The following is a 22,853-nucleotide window of genomic DNA, read 5'->3' as shown; positions in this document are numbered from 1 at the left end:
CGGGGGAAGGCGGCGCCACTGGCCCTCCGGGAGCGCCGGGCCCCGACTCCGACCCGGTCTCCCCCGAGGACTCGCCCCCGCCGCTTCGGCTGCGACTGTCCCTGTCGTTCCTGGCAGAAGTGGTCAGCGAGGGAAAGAGAAGTGACTTCTCCATGGGTTTCAAGCTCCCAGCTGTTTTGCGGCAGCTCGTACGGTTCCCTCCCGGGATCTTCTTTCCTCCTTTCTGCTTCCCTCTGCTTACCCTTTCATCTCTTGGCGCTGGAGGAGTTAAGCCGACGCCAGCTTTAGCTGCTTAGCCTCGTGCTACGGCGTTCTCAGCCTCCCCCGCTCGGGGTCTTCCCGTCGTTTTGGGTTGAGAGACCACGAGGTTACTAAGCTCTGGGCACCGCGTAGGCGTCCTTTTAGTTCATCGACTCCAGAAACCTTTCGGATGTTTGTACCACGCTGTACTAAAAGGGTCTCGGCCCTTCGCGCCCTCCCGCCATTGCCCCCCCAGCGCTTCCACTATCACTGTGAAGTTATAATTCTTTTTTGACTTCGTACTGTTTTACGTGCTCTTTAGAAAACAAGAGGTCAGACTGTAACCCCGGCAAGTCTGGCCTCCTGTGACCAGGCGAACCTGAGCTATCATTTATACCCATCCCCTAATTTTTAATTTTACAATCCCTTTAACCCCTTTTTTTCCTTTCTTTTTTTTTCTTCTTCTTTTTTTTTTTTTTTTTTTAAATAGAGACGGGGTTTCACTATGTTGCCCAGGCTGGTGTCGAACTCCTGGGCTCAAGAGAACCTCCCATTTTGGCCTATGCTGGGATTACAGGCGTGAGCCACCATGCCCGGCCTTGCAGCCCCAGTATGAAATTGCTGCTTTCCCTCAACTGACAGGAAAGAGACTTCCCCACTCAGTGAGTTCCAGGGCTAACCCAAACTCCTCTGTTTTCCCTTGGATTTTGCTTAGTTCACCTTAGTTGTCATCAACATGCACGGTCATGATTTTTTATTTTTTATTTTTGAGAAGGAATCTCGCTCTGTTGCGCAGGCTGGAGTACAGTGTCACGATTCTCGGCGCACTGCAACCTCTGCCTCCCGGGTTCAAGTGATTCTCCTGCCTCAAGAGTCACGAGTAGCTAGGAGTACAGGCGCGCACCACCACGCCCGGCTAATTTTTGTAGTTTTAGTAGAGACAGGGTTTTACCTTGTTGGCCAGGATGATCCGCCCGCCTCGGCCTCCCAAAGTGCCGGGATTACAGGCGTGAGCCACCGCGCCCAGCTGATTTATTATTTGAGACGGGGTCTCGCTCTGTCCCCCAGGCTGGAGTGCAGTGGTGCCATCTCAGCTCACTGCAACTTCCGCCTCCCGGGCTCAAGCAATCCTCCCACCTCAGCCTCCCAAGTAGCTGGGGTCACCAGCGCAGCCACCGCGCCCGGCTACTTTTTTGCGTTTTTAGTAGAAATGGGGTTTTGCCATGTTGCCCAGGCTGGTCTGGAACTCCTGAGCTCAAGCGATCGGCCTTCCTCGGCCTCCCAAAGTGTTGAGATTACAGGCGCAAGCCACTGCGCCCGGCAACATGCACGATCATTATTGAGAGGGCAAGTAACTGTGAGATATTGGGTATTGGATATACAACGATGATCACTTTTACTCCTCTATACATTGAAAATCCATTCAAATACTTCATGTGCCCGCTTTATAACAAAATAACTTGGGTTAGGGCAACAAAAAGGCTTTCTAAAGGAGTAAATATGTGAGTTGGGTCATGTAGCATCAAAAGGAATTTGCTGAGCTCAAAAGGAGAAGGTAATTTCGGGATTCAGTACAGGAATATAGAGCTTTGAGAAGCTTTAGCATACTTAGGGAGAGTGGGATAATCAACCTGCTTGAGCATTTAGTGCATGAGTGATTGGTGAAGCAAGAGGTAGGTTAAGATCAGCTTGTGAAGGATCTTGATTTCCAATAGGGAGTTTAGATTTTATTCAGTAGTTAGCAGGAATCCAGTGGATATTTTGTGCAAGGAGTGAGCAGGAGGGTATTTGTTTTTTTAGGATGGTCTCTGACAGCTATATAGAGGATCAACTGGGAACAGAAAAACTAGATGAAAGGAAATTGGCAATCATTCAGGTAAGGCAATGAGGGCCTCCATGGAGGCAGAACATAAAGGAGGTCAGAGAGACACTAAGTAAATGTCAAATGGGATTCACCTGCTGACTGCTAAGTTAATGGTAAGAAGGTGACTTGAGTTTTTATTCTGGGAGAGTAAATGGTTGGCAATACTATTAAAACTTAGTCTGAGACATGCACACAAACATACGATGGTGCCAACCTGCACTTTAGGGGTGACAACACGATGCTCTATAGTGTAAAGCATTGATTTTTATGGTCTGGAGTCTAGATCTGCACTGTTATAGTAGTCACTAGCCACATGTAGCTACTGAGCACTTCAGGTGTGGTTAGTCTAATTGAAATGTGCTGTAAATATAAAATACACAGTGGATTTTGAAGATTTAATATGAAAATGTAAAATATTCAGCATGATTATATGTTGAAATAATATTTTGGTTCTACTGGGTTAAATAAAATACATTAAAATTCACCTGTTTCTTTTTCACTTTTCCATGTGACCACGAAGAAATTTAAACGTACATTTGTGGCATGCATTATATGTCTGTTGACAGAGCTGTTCTAGTCTAGACTAGATGTGGGAATTTGTAAGGAGGTGGAATATGAGCTGGGCCCAAAGACATTGAGCAGTGATGTCAGGGTGGCTTCCTGGCAACCTCCATTGCCAGTTAAGGCATTTGGTTTGTCTTTTCTCAAGCAGTAAGAAGCCTTCAAAGATTTCTGAGCAAGGGGTAATATGTGCAGGGTATTTCTGAAGATGAATCTGGTAGCGATGTTTAGGTTGGATGAAGGGAGGAAAGGAGGCAGAGAAACTGAGAAACCCAAACATAAGGTAGTGAGGCCCTTCCTGTATTAGGGTACTGGCAGTAGGGATAGAAAGAGAATGATATGCAAAGCGTTGCTGAGGGAAGAATAATCAGGAGGTGGTAATAATAGACTGTCCCAGAAATGAAGAATCAGCATGTAGCATTCCAAGCCTTGGTTACTTAGATAACAACTAATATATTCATGTCGCAGAGCTGTAAAATACAATTTGAGACTGAAGAAATTTGGTCTCAAGATAGAATCAGCAAAGTTAGGAGGGAGTGGTCCACTAAATACTTTCTCTTTTTATCACCCTGCTTTCTGTATCATCTTATCAATCATACGCACCAGCTAATATCCCCAAAATACAGAATTACCTATATCATGCCATCTTTCTACTTGATAATGAGTCTTAAAATGTTTCTGTTGCCTGCAGGACTAGGTTCACAGTTTCCAAGGCCTTTCATTATCTGGCCCCTTTCTGTTCATTAGGCCTTACCTTTTCTGCTTTTGTGAATGTGTGCCAGGCTAGTTTTTTCACTGGTACTTTAAAACTTTTTACTCAGAAGTGCGGAGATCTGAGATCTCAGGTACTCCTTTACTCCTGTTATTCCTCTGTTTTAAGTACCTTCTCTTTGTTTCTACCCATGTCTTATCCTTAGTGAGTAATCTTAAATCCCACCTCTTCTATGATTCTCAATAACATAAGGTAATATCAACTTAAAAAAAAAACTTCCTATATATATATATATATATATATATATTTTTTTTTTTTTTTTTTTGAGATGGAGTCTTGCTCTGTCGCCCAGGCTGGAGTGCAGTGGTGCGATCTCGGCTCACTGCAAGCTCCATCTCCTGGGTTCACACCATTCTCCTGCCTCAGCCTCCCAAGTAGCTGAGACTACAGGTGCCTGCCACTGTGCCTGGCTGATTTTTGATATTTTTTTTTTATTAGAGACGGGGTTTCACCGTGTCAGCCAGGATGGTCTCGATCTCCTGACCTCATGATCCACCCGCCTCGGCCTCCCAAAGTGCTGGGATTACAGGCGTGAGCCACCGCGCCCGGCCCCTAAATATTTTTATGTCTTTTATTATCTGTTTATGTAAGCTTAAGCTTCCTAAAATTATGACAGATCTCTTTTTTATAAAAGGACCACATATTATACTACTTGGTGCTGCTCCTGATGCCTTAGGGCAAGATACAAATTAAACACCATAATTGTAAACAGAATGAAATCATAATACCACATTCATAAGGCTTTTATTTATTTTTTAGATTGATAAAGAACTCTTCAGAATTCCTGGTGTTTCATCATATATACGACTGAGATATCAGTAAGTAGTGAATGTTTAATAAAGATATAGCTTTATTATGAATAATTGTAGTGAAAATATCTTTTCATCTGTTGAAATCTTGGTCTGTCTGCAAAAACAGTTTTGATGTGAACGTACTCAGTTCTAGCTGCAAGATACCGTGCATGTTACTTCATAATCTAAATGAAGAAAGTGGGAATTAAGGAAGACTTAAGTAGAAAAGAATTTCCTTCAGGCCATTGTTATAATTGTGGTACAGTAAGCTTTTTGGCAGGGATAGTTTCCAAGGTCCTTTCCAAAATTGTATTTATAAACATTTTTCATCAAATAGAGAATTAATGTCTTTGTACCCCAAATAAGAACACACGAAGGCCAGGTGTGCTGTCTCACACCTGTAATTCCAGCATTTTGGGAGGCCAAGGTGGGTGAATCACTTGAGCCCAGGACTTAAAGAGCAGCCTGGACAACATAGTAAAACCCTGTCTCTACAAAAAATTAGCTGAGTGTGGTGGTGCGTGCCTGTAGTCCCAGCTACCCAGGAGGCTGAGGTGGGAGGATCACTTGAGCCCAGGAGGTTGAGGCTGCAAATGAGCCATGATTGCACCACTGCACTCCAGCCTGGGTACCAGAGCAAGATCCTGTTTCAGGAAACAAAAACAAGTCAATATATTTTAAATTTTAACTTACCAACAGTTATTTATTGAATAACCACTATGTGCAGGGATGTGCTAATGTACTAAGGATAAAAAAATGGGTCAAGCCAACTCCTGTACTCAGAGAGCTCTCCTAAGCAAGGGCAAATATATGTAGATGGGTTCCGGTTTATGGTGTGGTAAGTGAGCTTATTTAATACTAGCCATGCCCCGTTCCTTCATTTAAGAAACATTCATCGGCTACCACTGTATGTTAGGCACTGTGGAGGCATTGGTAACTGTGATCAAAACAGAGAAAGTCTTTACCTTCATGGAGTCCACATTCCAGTGTGGGCACAGGAGGAGAGAAGGTGACAGACAAAGCAAGTAAATAAATAAGTAGCAATTAGCACTAAGTATTTTGAGGGAAATAGAATGATGTTGTAATGGGCGTGAAGAAGGGCTTTAGGGTGGTCAGAGAATGACTACCTCTGAGAATGACTCAGTAAATTAGAGACAGGGAAAATATATAAACAAGTTAGAGGTTTTGGTCACAGTGAAGAGAGAAGAAAATTTGAGAAATATAATGAGTTGTTATGAAAGTATATCCCTGGAAGTGCTTTATAAAGGTCCTTGATAAGTCTCTGTACAACTTAAGCCAACGGACATTTCTCTGGCTTCTCAGACTTAGTGCAAATGGGAGGTGAGGAAGTGGAGACTTAGTGCAAATGGGAGGTGAGGAAGTGGAGACTTAGTGCAAATGGGAGGTGAGGAAGTGGAGACTTAGTGCAAATGGGAGGTGAGGAAGTGGAGATATATCTGTGGACAAATATTTTGAGAAGTTTTTTTGTGAAATCCAAAAATGATGCAGTGGTTGTTGGGGGTTGAAGGGTTGAGAGAGGGTTCTTATAAGTTGGGAAATTCTAGAGTATTTTTATAAGCTTGCAGGAATGGTCCATCAGTGATACACTGATGCAGGGGAAAGAGCAAATGACTGAAGATGTCAAGTCTTTCAGAAGGTGAATAGAAATGGGATCAACAGCGCACATAGAGGGACTGACTTTGGGTGGGAGCAGGACTGTTCTATACAATAGGAGACCCAACAGTGTACATGCAGATAGGCTAATAGATGTAGTATCTGGAAAATGAGAAATTACTCTCTAATTTTATCAGCTGAGACTAGGGTGGAGGGAGGGATGGGTGATCTTTGAACAAAGAGGAGGAGGTGTGGAGAAGTCGTCTCAGAAATTGAAAGTCAACCTACTAAGAAAAGTCAGATTGAAGGGTAATACGTAGGGCCTACTTGAGGCCTTTGGCCATGAATTTAAAGAGCAAATAGCATTAACTGGGCATGGTGGCGGGTGCCTGTAATCCCAGCTACTCGGGAGGCTGAGGCAGGAGAAATACTTGAACCCAGGAGGCAGAGGTTGCAGTGAGCTGAGATCTTGTGGCTGTACACCAGCCTGGGCGACAAGAGTGAAACTTTGTCTCAAAAAAAAAAAGAAAAAAAATGGGCTGGGTGGATCATGAGGTCAAGAGATCGAGACCATCTGGCCAACATGGTGAAACACCATCCCTACTAAAAAAAAAATTAGCTGGGCTTGGTGGTGCATGCCTGTAGTCCCAGCTACTCAGGAGGCTGAGGCAGGAGAATCACTTGAACCTGGGAGATGGAGGTTGCAGTGAGCCAAGATCGTGACACTGCACTCCAGCCTGGCGACAGAGTGAGACTCAGTCTCAAAAAAAAAAAAAAAAACAAAAACCAAATAGCACAGCTGTAATTCTCCTCCATATCCCATCCCCCCCAACCCCCGCATGATTGGAGTTAATCAGGACTGGGGTTTTGCCAGCCTAGTAGAGAGAAGGACTAGAGGAGCAAGACATTTGAGTGTTTGCAAATAATCTTAACAGATCATGAATTGAAGGTGAGGACCTGAGTGAAAACAGGAGGGGGTCGTGGATAGGGAAAAAGTAGCCAGCGAATTAGAGAGATACCACTGAGCACAGAGGATTTTTGCAATGGGAATACTAGAGTAAGTAAGGTGTTAGAGAGTGAGATGCTTGAAGGTGAAATTTTCAAAGTAGTACAGTTACTGATAGTGATAAGTTTTAGGGTGTAATCGTAATGCTGGGTGGCTGAAGTGAAATGAAGATTATTGGAGTTGAGGAAGTCAAGGAACCAACAGGTCAGTATTGAAGTTACTCAGAGGAACAAGGGTCATGTAAAAGTCCCCAGTGAATGAGGCCAGGTTAATGGATGCCATAGTGAAGGGGAAATGTGAAAGACGAATAGTGAACTGCTGGGTGGCAAGAGCTTTAATGGGACTAGAATATTTGAAAGAGGAAGGAGAAGACATGGTTTAGAAGCTGCAGTGAGGAGCAAGGAGCACATACCTCCTGCTTTTCAAGTACAGGGGGTACAAAAAGTTAAAACAACAACCACAAAAAACCTTGAGAAGGCTGTAAGAGAAAGAGTATGATTAGGGAACAGCCAGGTACCTGGGAAGACAAACAGGTGAAGAGAATTTTCAGAGAAGCAGTTGCAGTTACAGGTGAGTAGAATCATAGTTCCAGAGAGCATCCTGAAAGGATTTGAGAGGGAGAAGAGGTAGGGGATTAGGTCTTACTGGGAGATGTATGCATCATTGCTAGTTGATAACCTAGCAGTCTTGTGATTTTGGAAAGCTGGGAGATGTGGTGGGTTTAGCAGCCCCTGTCAGCCTCTTGTGAAAGGTGGATTTCAGTTTACCTCAGTTTGTTGATGACCTTGAGTAGTGGTGAGAAATTATTAGGTAATTCAGTGGCCTTCTCTCCTATTTGCATAGTTAGCCAGGAAAGGCTCATTTATTTTAGGGAGCTGAAATATGAAATGTTGCTGTGGGGTTGAACTTTGTTAATGAATATTTTCATAACTTCTGCTTAATAGCACAGTTCCAGGTTCTAAATCCCATTTTTTTAAAAAAAGTATATATTTTATTTTATTTTATTTATTTTTTAGATACAAAGTCTCCCTCTGTTGCCCAGTCTAGGGTACACTCTAGGGTTTCACTCTGTGCCCAGTCCAGTGGCACACTCATAGCTCACAGTAACCTCAAACTCCTGGGCTCAATCAATTCTCTCATCTTGGCCTTCTGAGTAGCTAGGACTACAGGTACATGCCACCAGCCAGTATTTTTATTTTTTATTTTTGTAGAGACAGGGTCTCACTACATTGCCCAGGCTGGTCTCAAACTCCTGAACTCTAGCAGTCTTCCTGCCTCGGCCTCCCAAAGTGGTGGGATCACAGGCATGAGCCACCATGCCTGGCCTATAGATGTGTTCATGTTATATTTTCCTGAAATATATGTAGTAGGCATCCCAATTTGCATTCCATCAGATATATGTTGAGCGTGCATCAGGTTCTATTTAGGAGTTGCAAACATATGCCACCTGTGTTTTTCTGTTGCTCACATTCCAATGCAAGGGTTCTTAATGTTAAACTCCCTGAAAAGTTTGTGAATTTCTGTGTGTATATGTACTCTTGTTTTTTGTTTGGTTGTGTTGAGAGTTGGTGGGGGAGAGGGGAGGGCCCATAGGTTTTTATCAGATTCTCAAAGGGGTCTATTTAAGGACCACTGGTCTAATTAGTAGGAGAGAAAGACACATAAACTAATCATTGTAATGCAGTGAAATCAGTGCCATCACAAAGCACGATAAAAGACGAACAGATTCACCTTGAAGGATGAGTTCATTAATTCCTAAACATTTATTTATTGAGGAACTTGGATGCAGTAGTATCTGTTGTAAGTAATTTATACATTATTTGAAATACTTCATCCTTTTTACATATCTGTTAATACTAATGTTTTATAGACTGAGATACACAGGTGAGGAAAGTTTAATTAACTTGCTTCAAATCACATAGTAGATTCATATATGGGTCTATTTGATTGCAACATTCACGACCCCACTAGGGAGCCACTAAAGGGCTCATTGTGTCCAAGATTATGTTTGTGCTTTTAAACTTGGCAGTGACTTAATAAACTTGCTTTCACTTAAAAAATAAGTAAACTTGGCAGTGATGGAAATGGGCCTTTAAACTGCTTTTTGTGTTAATGGAATTTCTATGAACTTAAATATTTGAACTAATTTTAATCAATTTGTCTGTTATATATGCCAGATGGTGCTTTTATGTTTATTTATGTTTTCATTTCATTTGAAAGACCCTTCTAGCTTGCTGTTTCTGGACCAAAAAAAATGACGTCTATTATCAAGTTAACTACCCTTTCTGGGGTCCAAGAAGAATCTGCCCTTTGCTATCTTCTCCAAGTTGATGAGTTTAGATTTTTATTGGACTGTGGCTGGGATGAGCACTTTTCTATGGATATTATAGATTCCCTGAGGAAGTAAGTTACATTTCATAATTCTAGGTTTTTATTAAATCAACTTCTCTTTTCTGTACCGTAATACCATTTCAATGTAATAAATATTGCCTTTTTACACTAGTTTATAGCAAAAGGCTTAATTTTGCTTATGCCAAAAACCTATAGTGACCATTTTAACTTGTAGAGTTTTGATTGACTTATAAGCTTTGCTTGTTGAAATTCAGCAAAATCTTAAGCTAATGGATTTCAGTAGAAATTTTTGCATGCTAATTTTTGGAAAGAACAAGAATACATAAGAATTTGAGAAAAGGAAACATTTTCCACGTGAAAGTTCTGTGGTCAGATCACATTAGCTTACTTTTCTACATCTTTTGATGCTAAACATTGTGAACTGGTTCTCAGAATGACCATGAGATACTGATTCATCCAAAAAAAAAATCATTTATGGGCTGGGCATGGTGGCTCGCGCCAGTAATCCCAGCATTTTAGGAGGCTGAGGTGGGCGGATCACTTGAGTTCAGGAGTTCGAGACCAGCCTGGCCAACATGGTGAAACCCCGACTCTACTAAAAATACAAAAACTAGCCGGGTATGGTGGTGTGCACCTATAGTCCCAGCTACTTGGGAGGCTGAGGAAGGAGAATTGCTTGAACCCAGGAGGCAGAGATTGTACTAAGCCTAGATCATACCATTACACTCCAGCCTGGGCGACAGAGCAAAACTCTGTCTCAAAAAAAAAAAATCAATTATGTTTGCAGTATTATACCAATTTTGCAAGAAAAGAGGACTTAAATATTTAAAAAACTTTAGAACTTGAAAAAAAAAATCCAAACCATTTTATTAATTTATTGTGTCAATGAGAACATATGCTTCCCTGATTAATTGAAGTTTTACTATTCAATTAGCAAAACTGTTTGTGGTTACTGTGCGAAAACGCTGGGATAAAAATCCATTATAAGTATGTGGTCATATAAATATCCTCTCCTTAATAATTTCTGAAATTCTTCTCTTTTTTTTGAGATGGAGTTTTGCTCCTTCCTGTTGCCCAAGCTGGAGTGCAATGGCATGCTTTCGGCTCACTGCAACTTCCATCTCCAGGGTTCAAGTGATTCTCCTGTCTCAGCCTCCCAAGTAGCTGAGATTATAGGCATGCACCACCTGCCTGGCTAATTTTTTGTATTTTTAGTAGAAACAGGGCTTCACCATGTTAGCCAGACTGGTCCCGTACTCAAGACCTCAGGTAATCCGCCCACTTCGGCCTCCTAGAGTGCTGGGATTATAGCCATGAGCCACCATGCCCAGCCAATAATAATTTCTGAAATTCTAAGCTGAGTTCTTGAACTTAATAGTTTGCAACCGGGCGCAGTGGCTCACGCCTGTCATCCTAGCACTTTGGGAGGCTGAGGCGGGTGGATCACTTGAGGTCAGGAGTTCAAGACCAGCCTGACCAACATGGTGAAACCCCATCTCTAGTAAAATTATAAAAATTAGCTGGGCATGGTGGCGCATGCCTGTAATCCCAGCTACTCAGGAGGCTGAGGCAGGAGAATCACTTGAACCTGGGAAGCGGAGGTTGCAGTAAGCCAAGATTGCACCATTGCACTAGAGCCTGGGCAACAAGAGTGAAGCTCCATCTCAGAAAAAAAAAAAAAAAAGAAGTGTTAAGTGAACCTGGGTGCGGTGGCTCATGCTTGCAATCCCAGCACTTTGGGAGGTAAAGAAGGGCGGATCACCTAAGGTCAGGAGTTTAAGACCAGCCTGGCCAACATGGTGAAAGCCTGTCTTTACTAAAAATACAAAAATTAGCCAGGCATGGTGGTGGACACCTGCAATCCCAGCTACTCCAGAGGCTAAGGCAGGAGAATCACTTGAACTGAGCAGCTGAGGTCGCGCCAGTGCACTCCAGCCTGGGCAACAGAGCGAGACTACATCTCCAAAAAAAAAAAATATCATGCAGGATAGCTATTAAATATCAACTTACGGCCAGGCATGGTGGCTCACCCCTGTAATCCCAGCACTTTGGGAGGCTGAGGCGGGCAGATCACCTGAGGTTGGGAGTTCGAGACCACCCTGACCAACATAGAGAAACCCCATCTCTACCAAAGATACAAAATAAACTGGGTGTGGTGGCACATGCCTGTAATCCCAGCTACTCGGGAGGCTGAGGCAGGAGAGTCGCTTGAACCCAGGAGGCAGAGGTTGTGATGAGCTGGAGGTCGCGCCATTGCACTCCAGCCTGGGCAACAAGAGCGAAACTCCATCTTAAAAAATATCAACTTATTTGTGGTGTCTACTGTTCTTTTTCATTTTTGTTCTTGTTTTTATTTTTAGGCAGGGTCTCACTCTCTCACTCAGACTGGAGTGCGGTGGCATGATATTATCAAGCTCAACCTCCTGTGCTCAAGTGATCCTCCCACCTCTGCCCCCCAAGTAGCTGGGACTACAGGCTCATGCCACCACACCTGGCTTTTTTTTTTTTTTTTTTTGTATTTTTTATAGACATGTTTTGCCATGTTGCCCAGGCTAATCTTGAACTCCTGAGCTCAAATGATTTGCCTGCCTTGGCCTCCCTAAGTGCTGGGTTCACAGGTGTGCACCATCACACCTGGCCTTCTTTTCTATTTAAAATGTGTCTACACACCATATATTTAAGTGTACCTTATACTACATTTTTTATAGCTATGCAGAGCACAGGTAGTAATAATTGAAATTCATAGGTAATCATAATTTTAGCTCTTAGTTTTGCTCTTCTGCCCCAGCATAGTCTTCAATCCAGAATTCCAGAATTGGGGAATAATTTTGAATATTCTGTCTTTACCCTTTGAAAAGATTCAAGTAGTCGTCCTTTGGATTGTGTTCTTGTAGGCACGTTCACCAGATTGATGCAGTACTGTTGTCTCACCCTGATCCTCTCCACCTTGGTGCCCTCCCATATGCTGTCGGAAAGTTGGGTCTGAACTGTGCTATCTATGCAACCATTCCTGTTTATAAAATGGGACAGATGTTCATGTATGATCTTTATCAGGTAATTTAAGCAATTAAAAAAATTTTGTTAGCACTCCTTCAGTGATAGTTTTTCACCTTTATTTGTGTTATTCTTTTAGTCTCGACACAATACGGAAGATTTTACACTCTTTACATTAGATGATGTGGATGCAGCCTTTGATAAAATACAGCAGCTAAAATTCTCTCAGATTGTGAATTTGAAAGGTAAAAAGAATTTCCAGTAGTAAGTACTTAGATGAATGGGGTTTAACTTGCTAGAAAATACTGAGGAGAATTCAGAGAGAAAATTATAGGCATTATGGTCTGAAGAATAAAAAAATTAGCACGTTCTGCCTTGATATAGAACTCTTAACTTCCATTTGAATTTTAAAATATTTCAGAATAAATGCCAACAAAATGTTAATAGCTCAGGCTTTTTCAAATTTAACTTGGGAAAGACTTATTTAGTGTTTACTGTGTATAATAAACAAAAGATAATTTGGCCATTTCCTCCTCCTCAGAGCTTACAGTTAGATTGAGGCGACAAAGTAGCTGAGATGGCTAAATGTAGTGATTGGGGTAAATGAAGTGCTATGGCAGCAGAGTAGATAATGAATTCTAGCATTGGACATTAAAAAGTTTATTATTGAATTAGGTCAGGAAGTCCTATATTAAGTCTATATTTATCATCTACAGAGAGAATTGTATTAGATATTTTCATAGAAATGAACCCTGGCATTGATAAAATAGTGCAATAATGGACTGAAGATTTAGCCCAGAAATAACAATAGTCTCAACAGTTTTGCTTCTAGTTAGTTTTTCTGTAGGATAAATTCTTTAGCACAATGAGATTTAAATTATTCTGTTAGTTTAGAGGTTAGCAAAAATGGAAACATTTGATAATTGTATATATAAAATACACATTAAAATTTGCTAGTTCATACTAAATAATTTAATAGTGTACTAGCTTTTAAATCTAATCTCTAGCCTTGTACTTATAAGCACAAATATCTCTACAAGAATACATAATAAAGTAACAAGAATGTTTGCCTCCAGTGAGGGAGTGGAGTAGCTGGGAGATAGGAGAATGAAGCCTGCTTTCACTATATGCATTTTTACTTTTGAATTTTGTGTTATTACATATACAGTATTACCTATTAAAATGTTATCATTTAGGAATAAATAACCTTTCTTTAGGGTTGTAAAAGAAATCTGAGTATTGTTACCTTGTTGACATAGGTAAAGGACATGGCCTGTCTATCACACCTCTGCCAGCTGGTCATATGATAGGTGGAACAATATGGAAAATAGTCAAAGATGGAGAAGAAGAAATTGTTTATGCAGTTGACTTCAACCACAAGAGGGAGATGTAGGTATATCAAGACAAAAGCTAAAGGAAATGCAATTGGTATTATTTTATTCTTTGAAGGGAAAATAAGAAACACAGTTTTTGTTTTGGTTACCAGAAATTTAGGGCAACTTAAAAGCATCAAATAGGGATGTTTTCAAAATTAATTATTTGCATAGTAAGGGGGAAAAGTATGGTATAAGACATAAGAGATTTTAAAAATTTACACGTTAAGTATACACTCTACAAAACAGATACCTCCCTGGAGATGTTGCAAAGGAGATGAATTTTAAATATGAAATTATGTAAATAATAGCAAGTTCTCGACCTGCTATTTAACAAAACTTTGTGGATGGGTTGTTCTTTTGTTTTGTAATGTGATATGGTTTGGCTCTGTGTCCCCACCCAAATCTCATCTTGTAGCTCCCATAATTCCCATGTGTTGTGGGTGGGACCCAGTGGGAGATGATTGAATTATGGGGGCGGGTCTTTCCCATGCTGTTCTTGTGATAGTGAATGGGTTTCACGAGATCTGCTGGTTTTAAAAAACGGGAGTTGCCCTGCACATAATGTAATTACCATCTAATATAACTGCCCTGAATGTTTAAAGTTAGTCCCTTTGAAAGGGAACTCAATGCTAGTTATGATTTTACACACTTCATGTGGCACTCAGAGCATTACTATACAATATTTTGGTGTTTAGTCTCTTACAGGCTTGTTTTGTTTTATCTGTACATTAAGTTCATAGCTATTTTGTGTTACATTACAGTAGTCTCAGAATCTTTATATTAAGAAATATTTAACACAAATAGACTGAATTTTAGATGCTTATAACCATAGATTAATGAGGAAAGGATGGTTATGTTGCAGGCTGAAAGAGTGAGGGTCGTGATAACTCAGTATACCACTGGAGGCTATATGAGTAAACAGCAGGCTGTTTTCATAAATGCAGAATGTTGGCAAACTGACAAACTGTGTTTGCCACCCAGAATGCTGAGGGCAGTCATGCCTCAAGTGCAAGTGTTGCCTGTGACTAGGTACATCTGAAGCCTGTTAGCAGTAATGTGAACCTGTGATCAACTAAGCAGCTGACCAATCGTTACCTCCTCCTCCCTGGTCTTTCTACCCAATAAATATGAAGGGCTGTGGAAGCTTAAGGCGGCTGCCTTTGCTCACTAGAAACAGGGAGCTCTCTTCTTTCCTGATCCCTTCCTTTAAAGTAGTTACTTTTGTTTTAAGTTTTCATTTCTGCGTTCGTCCTCCTTCGTTCAGTCTCGTAGTAACCATGGCAAACTGTGGCATGGCTATTTGAGTCAATGGTATTGAAGGATTCAACCATTTTGGAAAAAAATCAATTTGTGTCGTTTTAATTATATAACAAAAGAAATTTCAGATGGATTAGAACTAAATAGAAATGAAGCAATATTGGTGAGTCTGATCTCTGAATTGGAAAAGACTTTGTAAGCATAAAAATAATGGACCAAGTTACAAAAGAATAGTTTGATAGATTTGATGACATACAGGTTCAAATGTCTGAAACAACGAATAAAAAAAAAATCAAAGTAGGAAAATATTTGCAGCAAGTTGCCCAAAAACTTGCAACATATATATAAGATCAAGTATTAATTTATTAATAAAAATATATCAGTTGCAAAATGGACAAAAGTTATAAAGTCAAAAAAGAGAAAATTTAAATGATTTTTTTTTGTTATACACCGTTAAAATTATTATTCTTATTTATATTTTTATGTATTTTTTTGAGACAGAGTCTCACTGTCGCCAAGGCTGGAGGCAAGTGGTACGATCATGGCTCACTGTAGTCTCAACCTCCCAGCTTCAAGTGATCCTCCCATTTTAGCCTCCAAAGTAGCTAGGACTACAGGTGCGCTCTAACATGCCTGGCTATTTTTGTATTTTTAGTAGAGATGAGGTTTTGCCATGTTGCCCAGCCTGGTCTTGAACTACTGGGTTCAAGTGATCTGCCCACCTCTGTCTCCCAAAGTGTTGGGATTACAGGTGTGAGCCACTGCAGTAGTCAAAAATTATTTTTAAATGGTGATTTTCTTCTGGGAAGTATGCGGAATTGGTCAGTCTTTTTGGTTGAACTTTTCTGGGTAATGTTAAATCTTTCTGGAAAGCCTTTTAGCAGTTCTATATATTACAGTAAATACATTTCTAGGAATGTGACCTAAAGAAACAATCAGAAATGCAATTGAAGCTTTTGTAAAAATGTTCTTTGAAAGATTATTATGGCAAAAATAAATGACCTAAATATCAGTAAAGGGAAGGGATCAAATACAGTGTAGACACAATAAAATGTTTTTATAACTGTTAAACATTTAGTTTACAAAAAAAGTTTATGTCATGAGTAAAAACCAGGATATAGAACTGAGTATATAGGAATGTATATGGGATATCAGCTTTGAAAAATACATATGTATATCAGTACCCTAAGACAGGGCGAAAAGAAAAAAAAAAATGTGTGCATAGAAAAACTTATATGATTAGAAGGATGTACACCAAAATATTATGTCAGTTATCTCTGAGTAATGGTACTCTGGAAGATTTTCATTTTCTTCTTTATACTTGTTTGAAGTTACTAGATTTCTTATCAATGAGCGTGTCTACTTTTATAGTTAGAAGAGGGAACACCTTATAAATGAAGCTGCTTATTTTTTAAGTAAGAGAAGCTATTATTGTTTACTTGAAATGATATAAAATATTCCTCTTCTTAAAATTTCTTATAGCCATTTAAATGGATGTTCCCTGGAAATGCTAAGCAGGCCTTCCTTACTTATCACAGATTCATTCAATGCTACATATGTACAGCCTAGAAGAAAACAGAGAGATGAGCAGCTTCTGAGTACGTATTCTTTCATGTCCTTATTATTATTTTGTAACTTTTTGTATATTTAGGGTATATAAGTACAGGTTTCTTTGTTTTTTTTTCATTTTTTTTTTGAGACAGACTTTCACTCTTTTACCCAGGCTGGAATAAAGTGGTACGATCTCGGCTCACTGCAACTTTCGCCTCCCAGGTTCAAGTGATTCTCGTGCCTCAGCCTCCCGAGTAGCTGGGATTACAGGTTTACACCACCATGCCCAGCTAATTTTTGTATTTTTAGTGGAGACAAGGTTTCTCCATGTTGGCCAGGCTGGTCTCAAACCTCTGACCTCAGGTGATCCACGTGCCTTGGCCTCCCAAAGTGCTGGGATGACAGGCATGAGCCACTGTGCCTGGCCACAAGTACAGGTTTCTTAACGCATGTATTGCACAGTGCTGAAATCTAGCCTTTTACTGTATCTGTCCCCAGAATTGTGAATGTTGTACCCAATGTATAATGTCCTTTTTAAGTAGCCGTGGAAATGCTTGATAGTGGGAATGACTGTATTCTGTTTAACACTTTTCTTGGTCATAAGAGATTGGTTAACTTTAGTATTTTTGAAAAAATATTATGTGACCATCAGTTTTTGTATAAGAAGAAACTTAGCTGGTTTGAATTTAACTTTTGTGGAAGAGTGTAAAGATTGGCTTCTTTTTGCCAGTCAGTACATAGCTAGCTATCCCTGGCACTCACTGGCATATGTCTATATATAAAAACCTCATACAAATCTATTAGAAAAATATACTCTAGAAGAAAAATGAACAAAGAGCTAAGTGGATAAATGAGGGCACAAAGAGTCCACTAATTTTGGGTGTTTTACACTCTAATATAGTAGGCCATTCATTGCTGCTTGCTTCATCTTACATTTTTTTTTTTTTTTTTTTTCTGAGGTGGTGTCTTGCTCTGTCACCCAGGATGAAGTGCAGTGGCACACTCGGCTCACTGCAACCTCTGCCTCCTGGGTTGAAGTGATTCTTCTGCCTCAGCTTCCAGAGTAGCTGGGATTACAGGCATGTGCCACCATGCCCAGCTAATTTTTGTATTTTTAGTGGAGCTGGGGTTTTGCCATGTTAGCCAGGCTGGTCTTGAACTCCTGACCTCAGGTGATCCTCCCGCCTCAGCCTCCCAAAGTGTTGGGATTACAGGTGTAAGCCGCTGCACCCGGCCTTATAGTCTTTTTAAATAAACTATATGGGATTTCAGCAGGGAAAATTGGATTCCATTTTTAAACATGTTTTCAACCATTGTTTTTAGTTCATCTACTTTAAAAGTATAACTATTAATAATATACTGTGTTGCACCAATTTTAAGAAGCTCAAGCCAGACACTGTGGTTCATGCCTGACATTGTGGTCAATGGTCAACACTTTGGGAGGCTGAGGCAAGAGGATGGCTTGAAGCTAGGAGTTCAAGACCAGCCTGGGTAACACAGTGAGACCCCATCTCTTTTTTTTTTTTTTTTTTTGAGACAGAGTCTCGCTGTGTCGCCCAGGCTGGAGTGCAGTGGTGTGATCTTGGTTCACTGCAAGCTCTGCTTCCTGGGTTCACGCCATTCTCATGCGTCAGCCTCCCGAGTAGCTGGGACTACAGGCACCTGCCACCACGTCCAGCTAATTTTTTTGTGTTTTTTAGTAGAGACGGGGTTTCACCATGTTAGCCAGGATGGTTTTGATCTCCTGACCTTGTGATCTGCCCTCCTCGGCCTCCCAAAGTGCTGGGATTACAGGGGTGAGCCACTGCGCCTGGCCTTTTTTTTTTTTGAGATGTAGTCTTGCTCTGTCACCAGGCTGGAGTGCAGTGGCGCGATCTTGGCTCATTGCAACCTCTGCCTCCTAGGTTCAAGCGATTCTCCTGCCTCAGCCTCCCGAGTAGCTAGGATTACAGGTGTGCGCAACCACGCCCGGCTAATTTTTTGTATTTTTAGTAGAGACGAGATTTCACCATGTTGGCCAGGATGGTCTCGATCTCTTGATCTTGTGATCTGCTTGCCTTGGCCTCCCAAAGTGCTGGGGATTATAGGTGTGGGCCACCATGCCCGGCCAAGACCCCCATCTCTACAAAAAAAAAAAAATTTTTTTGCCAGGCATGGTGGTACAGGCCCATAGTTCCAGCTGCTTGGGAGGCTGGGGTGGGAGGATTGCTTGAGGCCAGGAGGTTGAGGCTGCAGTGAGCTATGACCACACCACTGCACTCCAGCCTGGGTGACAGAGTGAGACTCTGTCTCAACACACAAACAAACTAAAAAACAGAAAAAGGAGCAGCTCTTTAATTCTTATTTTTGCTAGAGTTCAGTTTTACGACATATTTCCAAGGGGACTTTCATCTAGAGCAAGGAAATCCATAAAGATACACTTGTTGAGAGGGAATATGATCTATATTTTATTCTATAGGCATACACGCATACGAACTATGTGTCGTACATAGTTGGCCCTTTGTAGCTGCTGTTCCACATCTGAGGATTCAACTAACTGTGGATTGAAAATATTTGAAAAAACAATAAAAGAAGATAATGCAATAATTTAAAAAAATATAAGTAAAAAAAATACAGTGTAACAACCATTTACATAACATTTACATTGTATTAGGTATTATAAGCAATAGAGATGATTTAAAGTATATAGGAGGATGTATGTAGGTTGTATGCAGATATATTATTTTTTTGAGACAAAGTCTTTATTGTACATGCTGGAGTGTAGTGGCACATTCACGACTCTCTGCAGCCTCAAACTCCTGGGCTCAAGCACCTCCCTCTAGCTTCCCACATAGCTAAGACCACAGGCGTGTGCCACCATGCCCGGCTAATTTTTTTATTTTTATAGAGATGTGATCTCCCTATGTTGTCCAGGCTGGTCTTGAACTCCTGGACTCAAGCCATCCTCCTGCCTTGACCTACCAAAGTGCTGGGATTACAGGTGTGAGCCATTGCGCCTGGCCACCATTTTATATGAGGGACTTGGGGCATCTGATGGTTTTGGTATTCGTGGGGGTCCTGGAGCCAGTACCCATGGATACTGAGGGATGGCTGTATATATAATTGTGCGAGTGTATATATATGTATGTACATAAGTTTGGGACAAAGTTCATTGGGGTGGATAGGCGAGACTGGGGTAGCCCAGAAACACCAGGCTGGTTACATTTGGCCTAGCCAAACAATTTTCTCAGTGATACACACACCATTTTCCATGTGTATTATAATGTATAGAGTGTTGAGGACTACTGATTTATAATTTTTCAATGAAAAAAGATGGAGAGTTAATGACACTGAATTTCTGAAGAGATAGTCAACAGAATCAAAAGCAGTTGTAATGACCTGAACAAAATTCCTTCATTTTTTACCTGGCCTAGTAGTTGCTTATTTGTAAATTACAGTCTTTCTAATAAAAACAGAGAGAGAAAATTATCTGTAATTTTGTAGCATAGTATTGTTATGTTCTATAGGGATTTTACATTCTTGTTTTCTAGCAAATGTCCTGGAAACACTTCGAGGTGATGGAAATGTGTTAATAGCAGTGGACACAGCAGGCAGAGTTTTGGAACTTGCTCAACTTCTTGATCAGATTTGGAGGACTAAAGATGCAGGACTGGGTGTTTACTCATTGGCACTCCTAAATAATGTCAGTTACAATGTGGTAGAGTTTTCTAAATCCCAGGTTTGTTCTCATGTTGTCACTTGTAATAAAGAAGTTTGCTACAGTGATTGGGTCTGTGGAAGTGGGTGTCTTCATTGTTTTTTGGATTTTATTTTTCCCTTGAAGAGATTGTTAGTAATGATGATAACTTGCCATTAACCATTTACTGTTCTGTGTGCTTTAAATGTATTATTTCATTTAATCTGTATTTATTCTACTAAGTAGTTTCCCTTTTATCCCTGTTTTAAAGATTAGGCAAATTGCTTCTCTTCTAACTCTTTAGTATCCCAGTCTGTAAAATGGGGACAAAAATAGAACCTACCTCATAGCATATACATGTTAGAATTCATTGTTCTTTCTTTTAAATAAGCTTTTTGCCTTGAAATAGCAATCTCTGGGAGTAAGATTTTCATTTAGAACATATACCTTGCCTTTTCAAAAAGATTTAAGGTGATTTATACGTGAAATATAATGCAAAATTGGGTTTTTTTGGGATGAAAACTAGGGTGGGATAATCTAATGGGAAATGGAAGCAGAAAATAAGCTGCTTGTCAAAACATTACAAATTTAAGCAACCAGTGGGGGTAAAAGATAGAACTTGGATTCCTTGACTATTAGAGAATATATTGAAGTTATAGGATTTCTAATTCTTGTCATCTTTCCCCCCACATTAGGTGGAATGGATGAGTGATAAATTGATGAGATGTTTTGAAGACAAAAGAAATAATCCATTTCAGTTTCGCCATCTCTCTTTATGTCATGGTCTTTCTGACTTGGCCCGAGTACCTAGCCCTAAAGTTGTACTTGCCAGCCAACCTGACCTGGAATGTGGATTTTCAAGGGATCTCTTTATTCAGTGGTGTCAGGATCCTAAGAACTCAATCATTCTAACTTACAGAACTACTCCTGGGACTTTAGCACGTTTCCTAATTGATAATCCTTCTGAAAAAATTACAGAAATAGAGGTAAGCACTTGTATGTGAACTTTATCTTAAGACTGTTTGGGGGATACATTGTGCGTGATGTATAAAAAATAGTGACCAAAAATAAAACTTGAAGTTGTTTTAGGATTTTGATCAGAATTACTCTTGAGAGCCAGGAGTGGTGGTGTGTGCTGTAGTACCAGCTACTCGGGAGGCTGAGGTGGAAGGATCACTTGAGCCCAGGAATCTGAGGTCAGCCTGGGCAACACGCCAAGACCTACCCCCCATCTCTTAAAAAAAAAATTACTGTAGAAGAGAGCCTTTAATAGCACAAATTTCAGAGTTCCTTAACTGGAGGTTCTCATTTTTTTTTGAGATGGGGTCTTGCTTTGTTACCCAGTCTAGAGTGCAGTGGTGCTGTCATAGTTCCGTGCAGCCCCAAACTCCTGGGCTTAAAGGATCCTCCTCCCTTAGCCTCCCAAGTAGCTGGAACCATAGACATGTGCCACCAGGCCTGGCTATTATTTTATTTTTATTTTTTGTAGAGACGTCTCATTGTATTGCTGTGGGTGGTCTCAAAAGAAGTTCTCATTCTTAAACTTTTCCTTGGTACCCTCTAGTTTACCCAGAGGGTAAGCCTATACAGTGTTTTCTCAGTCTCTAAAAGGTTCCTTTCCTGTCTCTTGCTTAATTTAAATCAGACTCTTTCCTAAAGACGTTCTTTATCCTGTAGCCCCCAGAAGTAATTACTCTTTCTTTCAGTGTTGCATGTACTTTGAATGGAGTACATGTCTTCCTTGTTCTGTATTGCAGCTTCCTAGCTATTTATCTTCCATTTGCAGTTTTTGCCTTCAGACCTGCTGATATGCTGACCCCTCCTTGTTTCTGACATTTAATGATCTCTTGGTCATTCACCATTTGACCCTGATTCACAGTCTTCCTGTCCACTTGTATTCAGGACTTTATTCTCACTGACTTTAGCTTCCATGTATATGATCTGTCCAATTCTTCTCAGTTACTTGACACCTTATTTCTTAATCTTTTCCTTCATCTTTCCTCAGACATCCATTCCTGCTGTCATGCTATCTGTTCCTGTGGTCATGCCTGTAACCTTCTTTTGGCTGAACAGTCTCCAAGCATCTCATTCTGAATTTACAGCTGACTTTCCCTGTTATTCTCATGACAACAACTCTTCGGTTCCATTGGGACTTTCAGTTCATGAACCTCACCTTTATACTGTCTATCATCCTTCCAGCCTTAAACTCAGTGGTTCACAATTAATCAAAATTTTGCAAATATCTTTAACTCTCTTACACTTCTGTTTTAGTCCCTGGAAAGGCTTTGACCTTAGTTAAACTATTTGCTTGGTGCGTGCCTGTACTTAAGCAGCTTTATGTTTCTGAAGTTAAACACTACAGTGTAGACAGATTTGTTTTCACATGCATAACTTCACATCTCAGAAGGGGACCCTACACCAGTACTCAGCATTCAGTAGGATGTTCCCGTTCTCACTGTAGGGCAATTTTATATCTTCTTTCTCCTCAAACATCCTACAGCTCACTCTCAGCCTTCATTCATAGCACATGATCTTGTCTCAAACTTAACATAGAAATCGAAGCAGTGAGTCAGGAATTCCTTTATCTTTCCACCACTAAATATACTAACTTGATTCTGCATCTGCATTTGCTGCCTTATCTCCTGTTACAGGAACAAGACAATTAGCTCAATGACTAGTATACCCAAAGATCGTTTGCTTAATAACCAGTGCATCAGTTCTATCGATTTTTCAAAACTAGTATATCATTAAAGTTTGTAGCATTTGATATAGTGGGATGGTTAATAACTGCCAGAGTTG

The 22,853-nt window shown here is 40.5% G+C and overlaps 1 protein-coding gene across 2 annotated transcripts in view; it reads left to right on the top strand.

The window, feature by feature from the left end:
• LOC105467541 (cleavage and polyadenylation specific factor 2) overlaps positions 1 to 22,853 on the top strand; it is a 41,464-nt gene that overhangs the window by 187 nt on the left and 18,424 nt on the right. Inside the window, exons 1-9 of one of the 2 annotated variants that reach the window (XM_011717202.3) lie at positions 3 to 188; positions 4,197 to 4,255; positions 9,069 to 9,251; positions 12,095 to 12,254; positions 12,334 to 12,439; positions 13,454 to 13,583; positions 16,310 to 16,425; positions 19,909 to 20,096; positions 20,750 to 21,040. In XM_011717202.3, coding sequence (XP_011715504.1) covers positions 9,103 to 9,251; positions 12,095 to 12,254; positions 12,334 to 12,439; positions 13,454 to 13,583; positions 16,310 to 16,425; positions 19,909 to 20,096; positions 20,750 to 21,040 — 1,140 coding nt within the window. In that variant the 5' untranslated portion in view covers positions 3 to 188; positions 4,197 to 4,255; positions 9,069 to 9,102. Of the gene's footprint in view, positions 1 to 2; positions 189 to 4,196; positions 4,256 to 9,068; positions 9,252 to 12,094; positions 12,255 to 12,333; positions 12,440 to 13,453; positions 13,584 to 16,309; positions 16,426 to 19,908; positions 20,097 to 20,749; positions 21,041 to 22,853 lie in introns of those variants that run through there. The other variant, XM_011717201.2, reaches the window with a different exon arrangement.

This window comes from Macaca nemestrina, chromosome 7, assembly GCF_043159975.1.
Source record: "Macaca nemestrina isolate mMacNem1 chromosome 7, mMacNem.hap1, whole genome shotgun sequence".
Lineage (NCBI taxonomy): Eukaryota > Metazoa > Chordata > Mammalia > Primates > Cercopithecidae > Macaca > Macaca nemestrina.
This window is presented reverse-complemented; position numbering and strand designations above follow the sequence as displayed.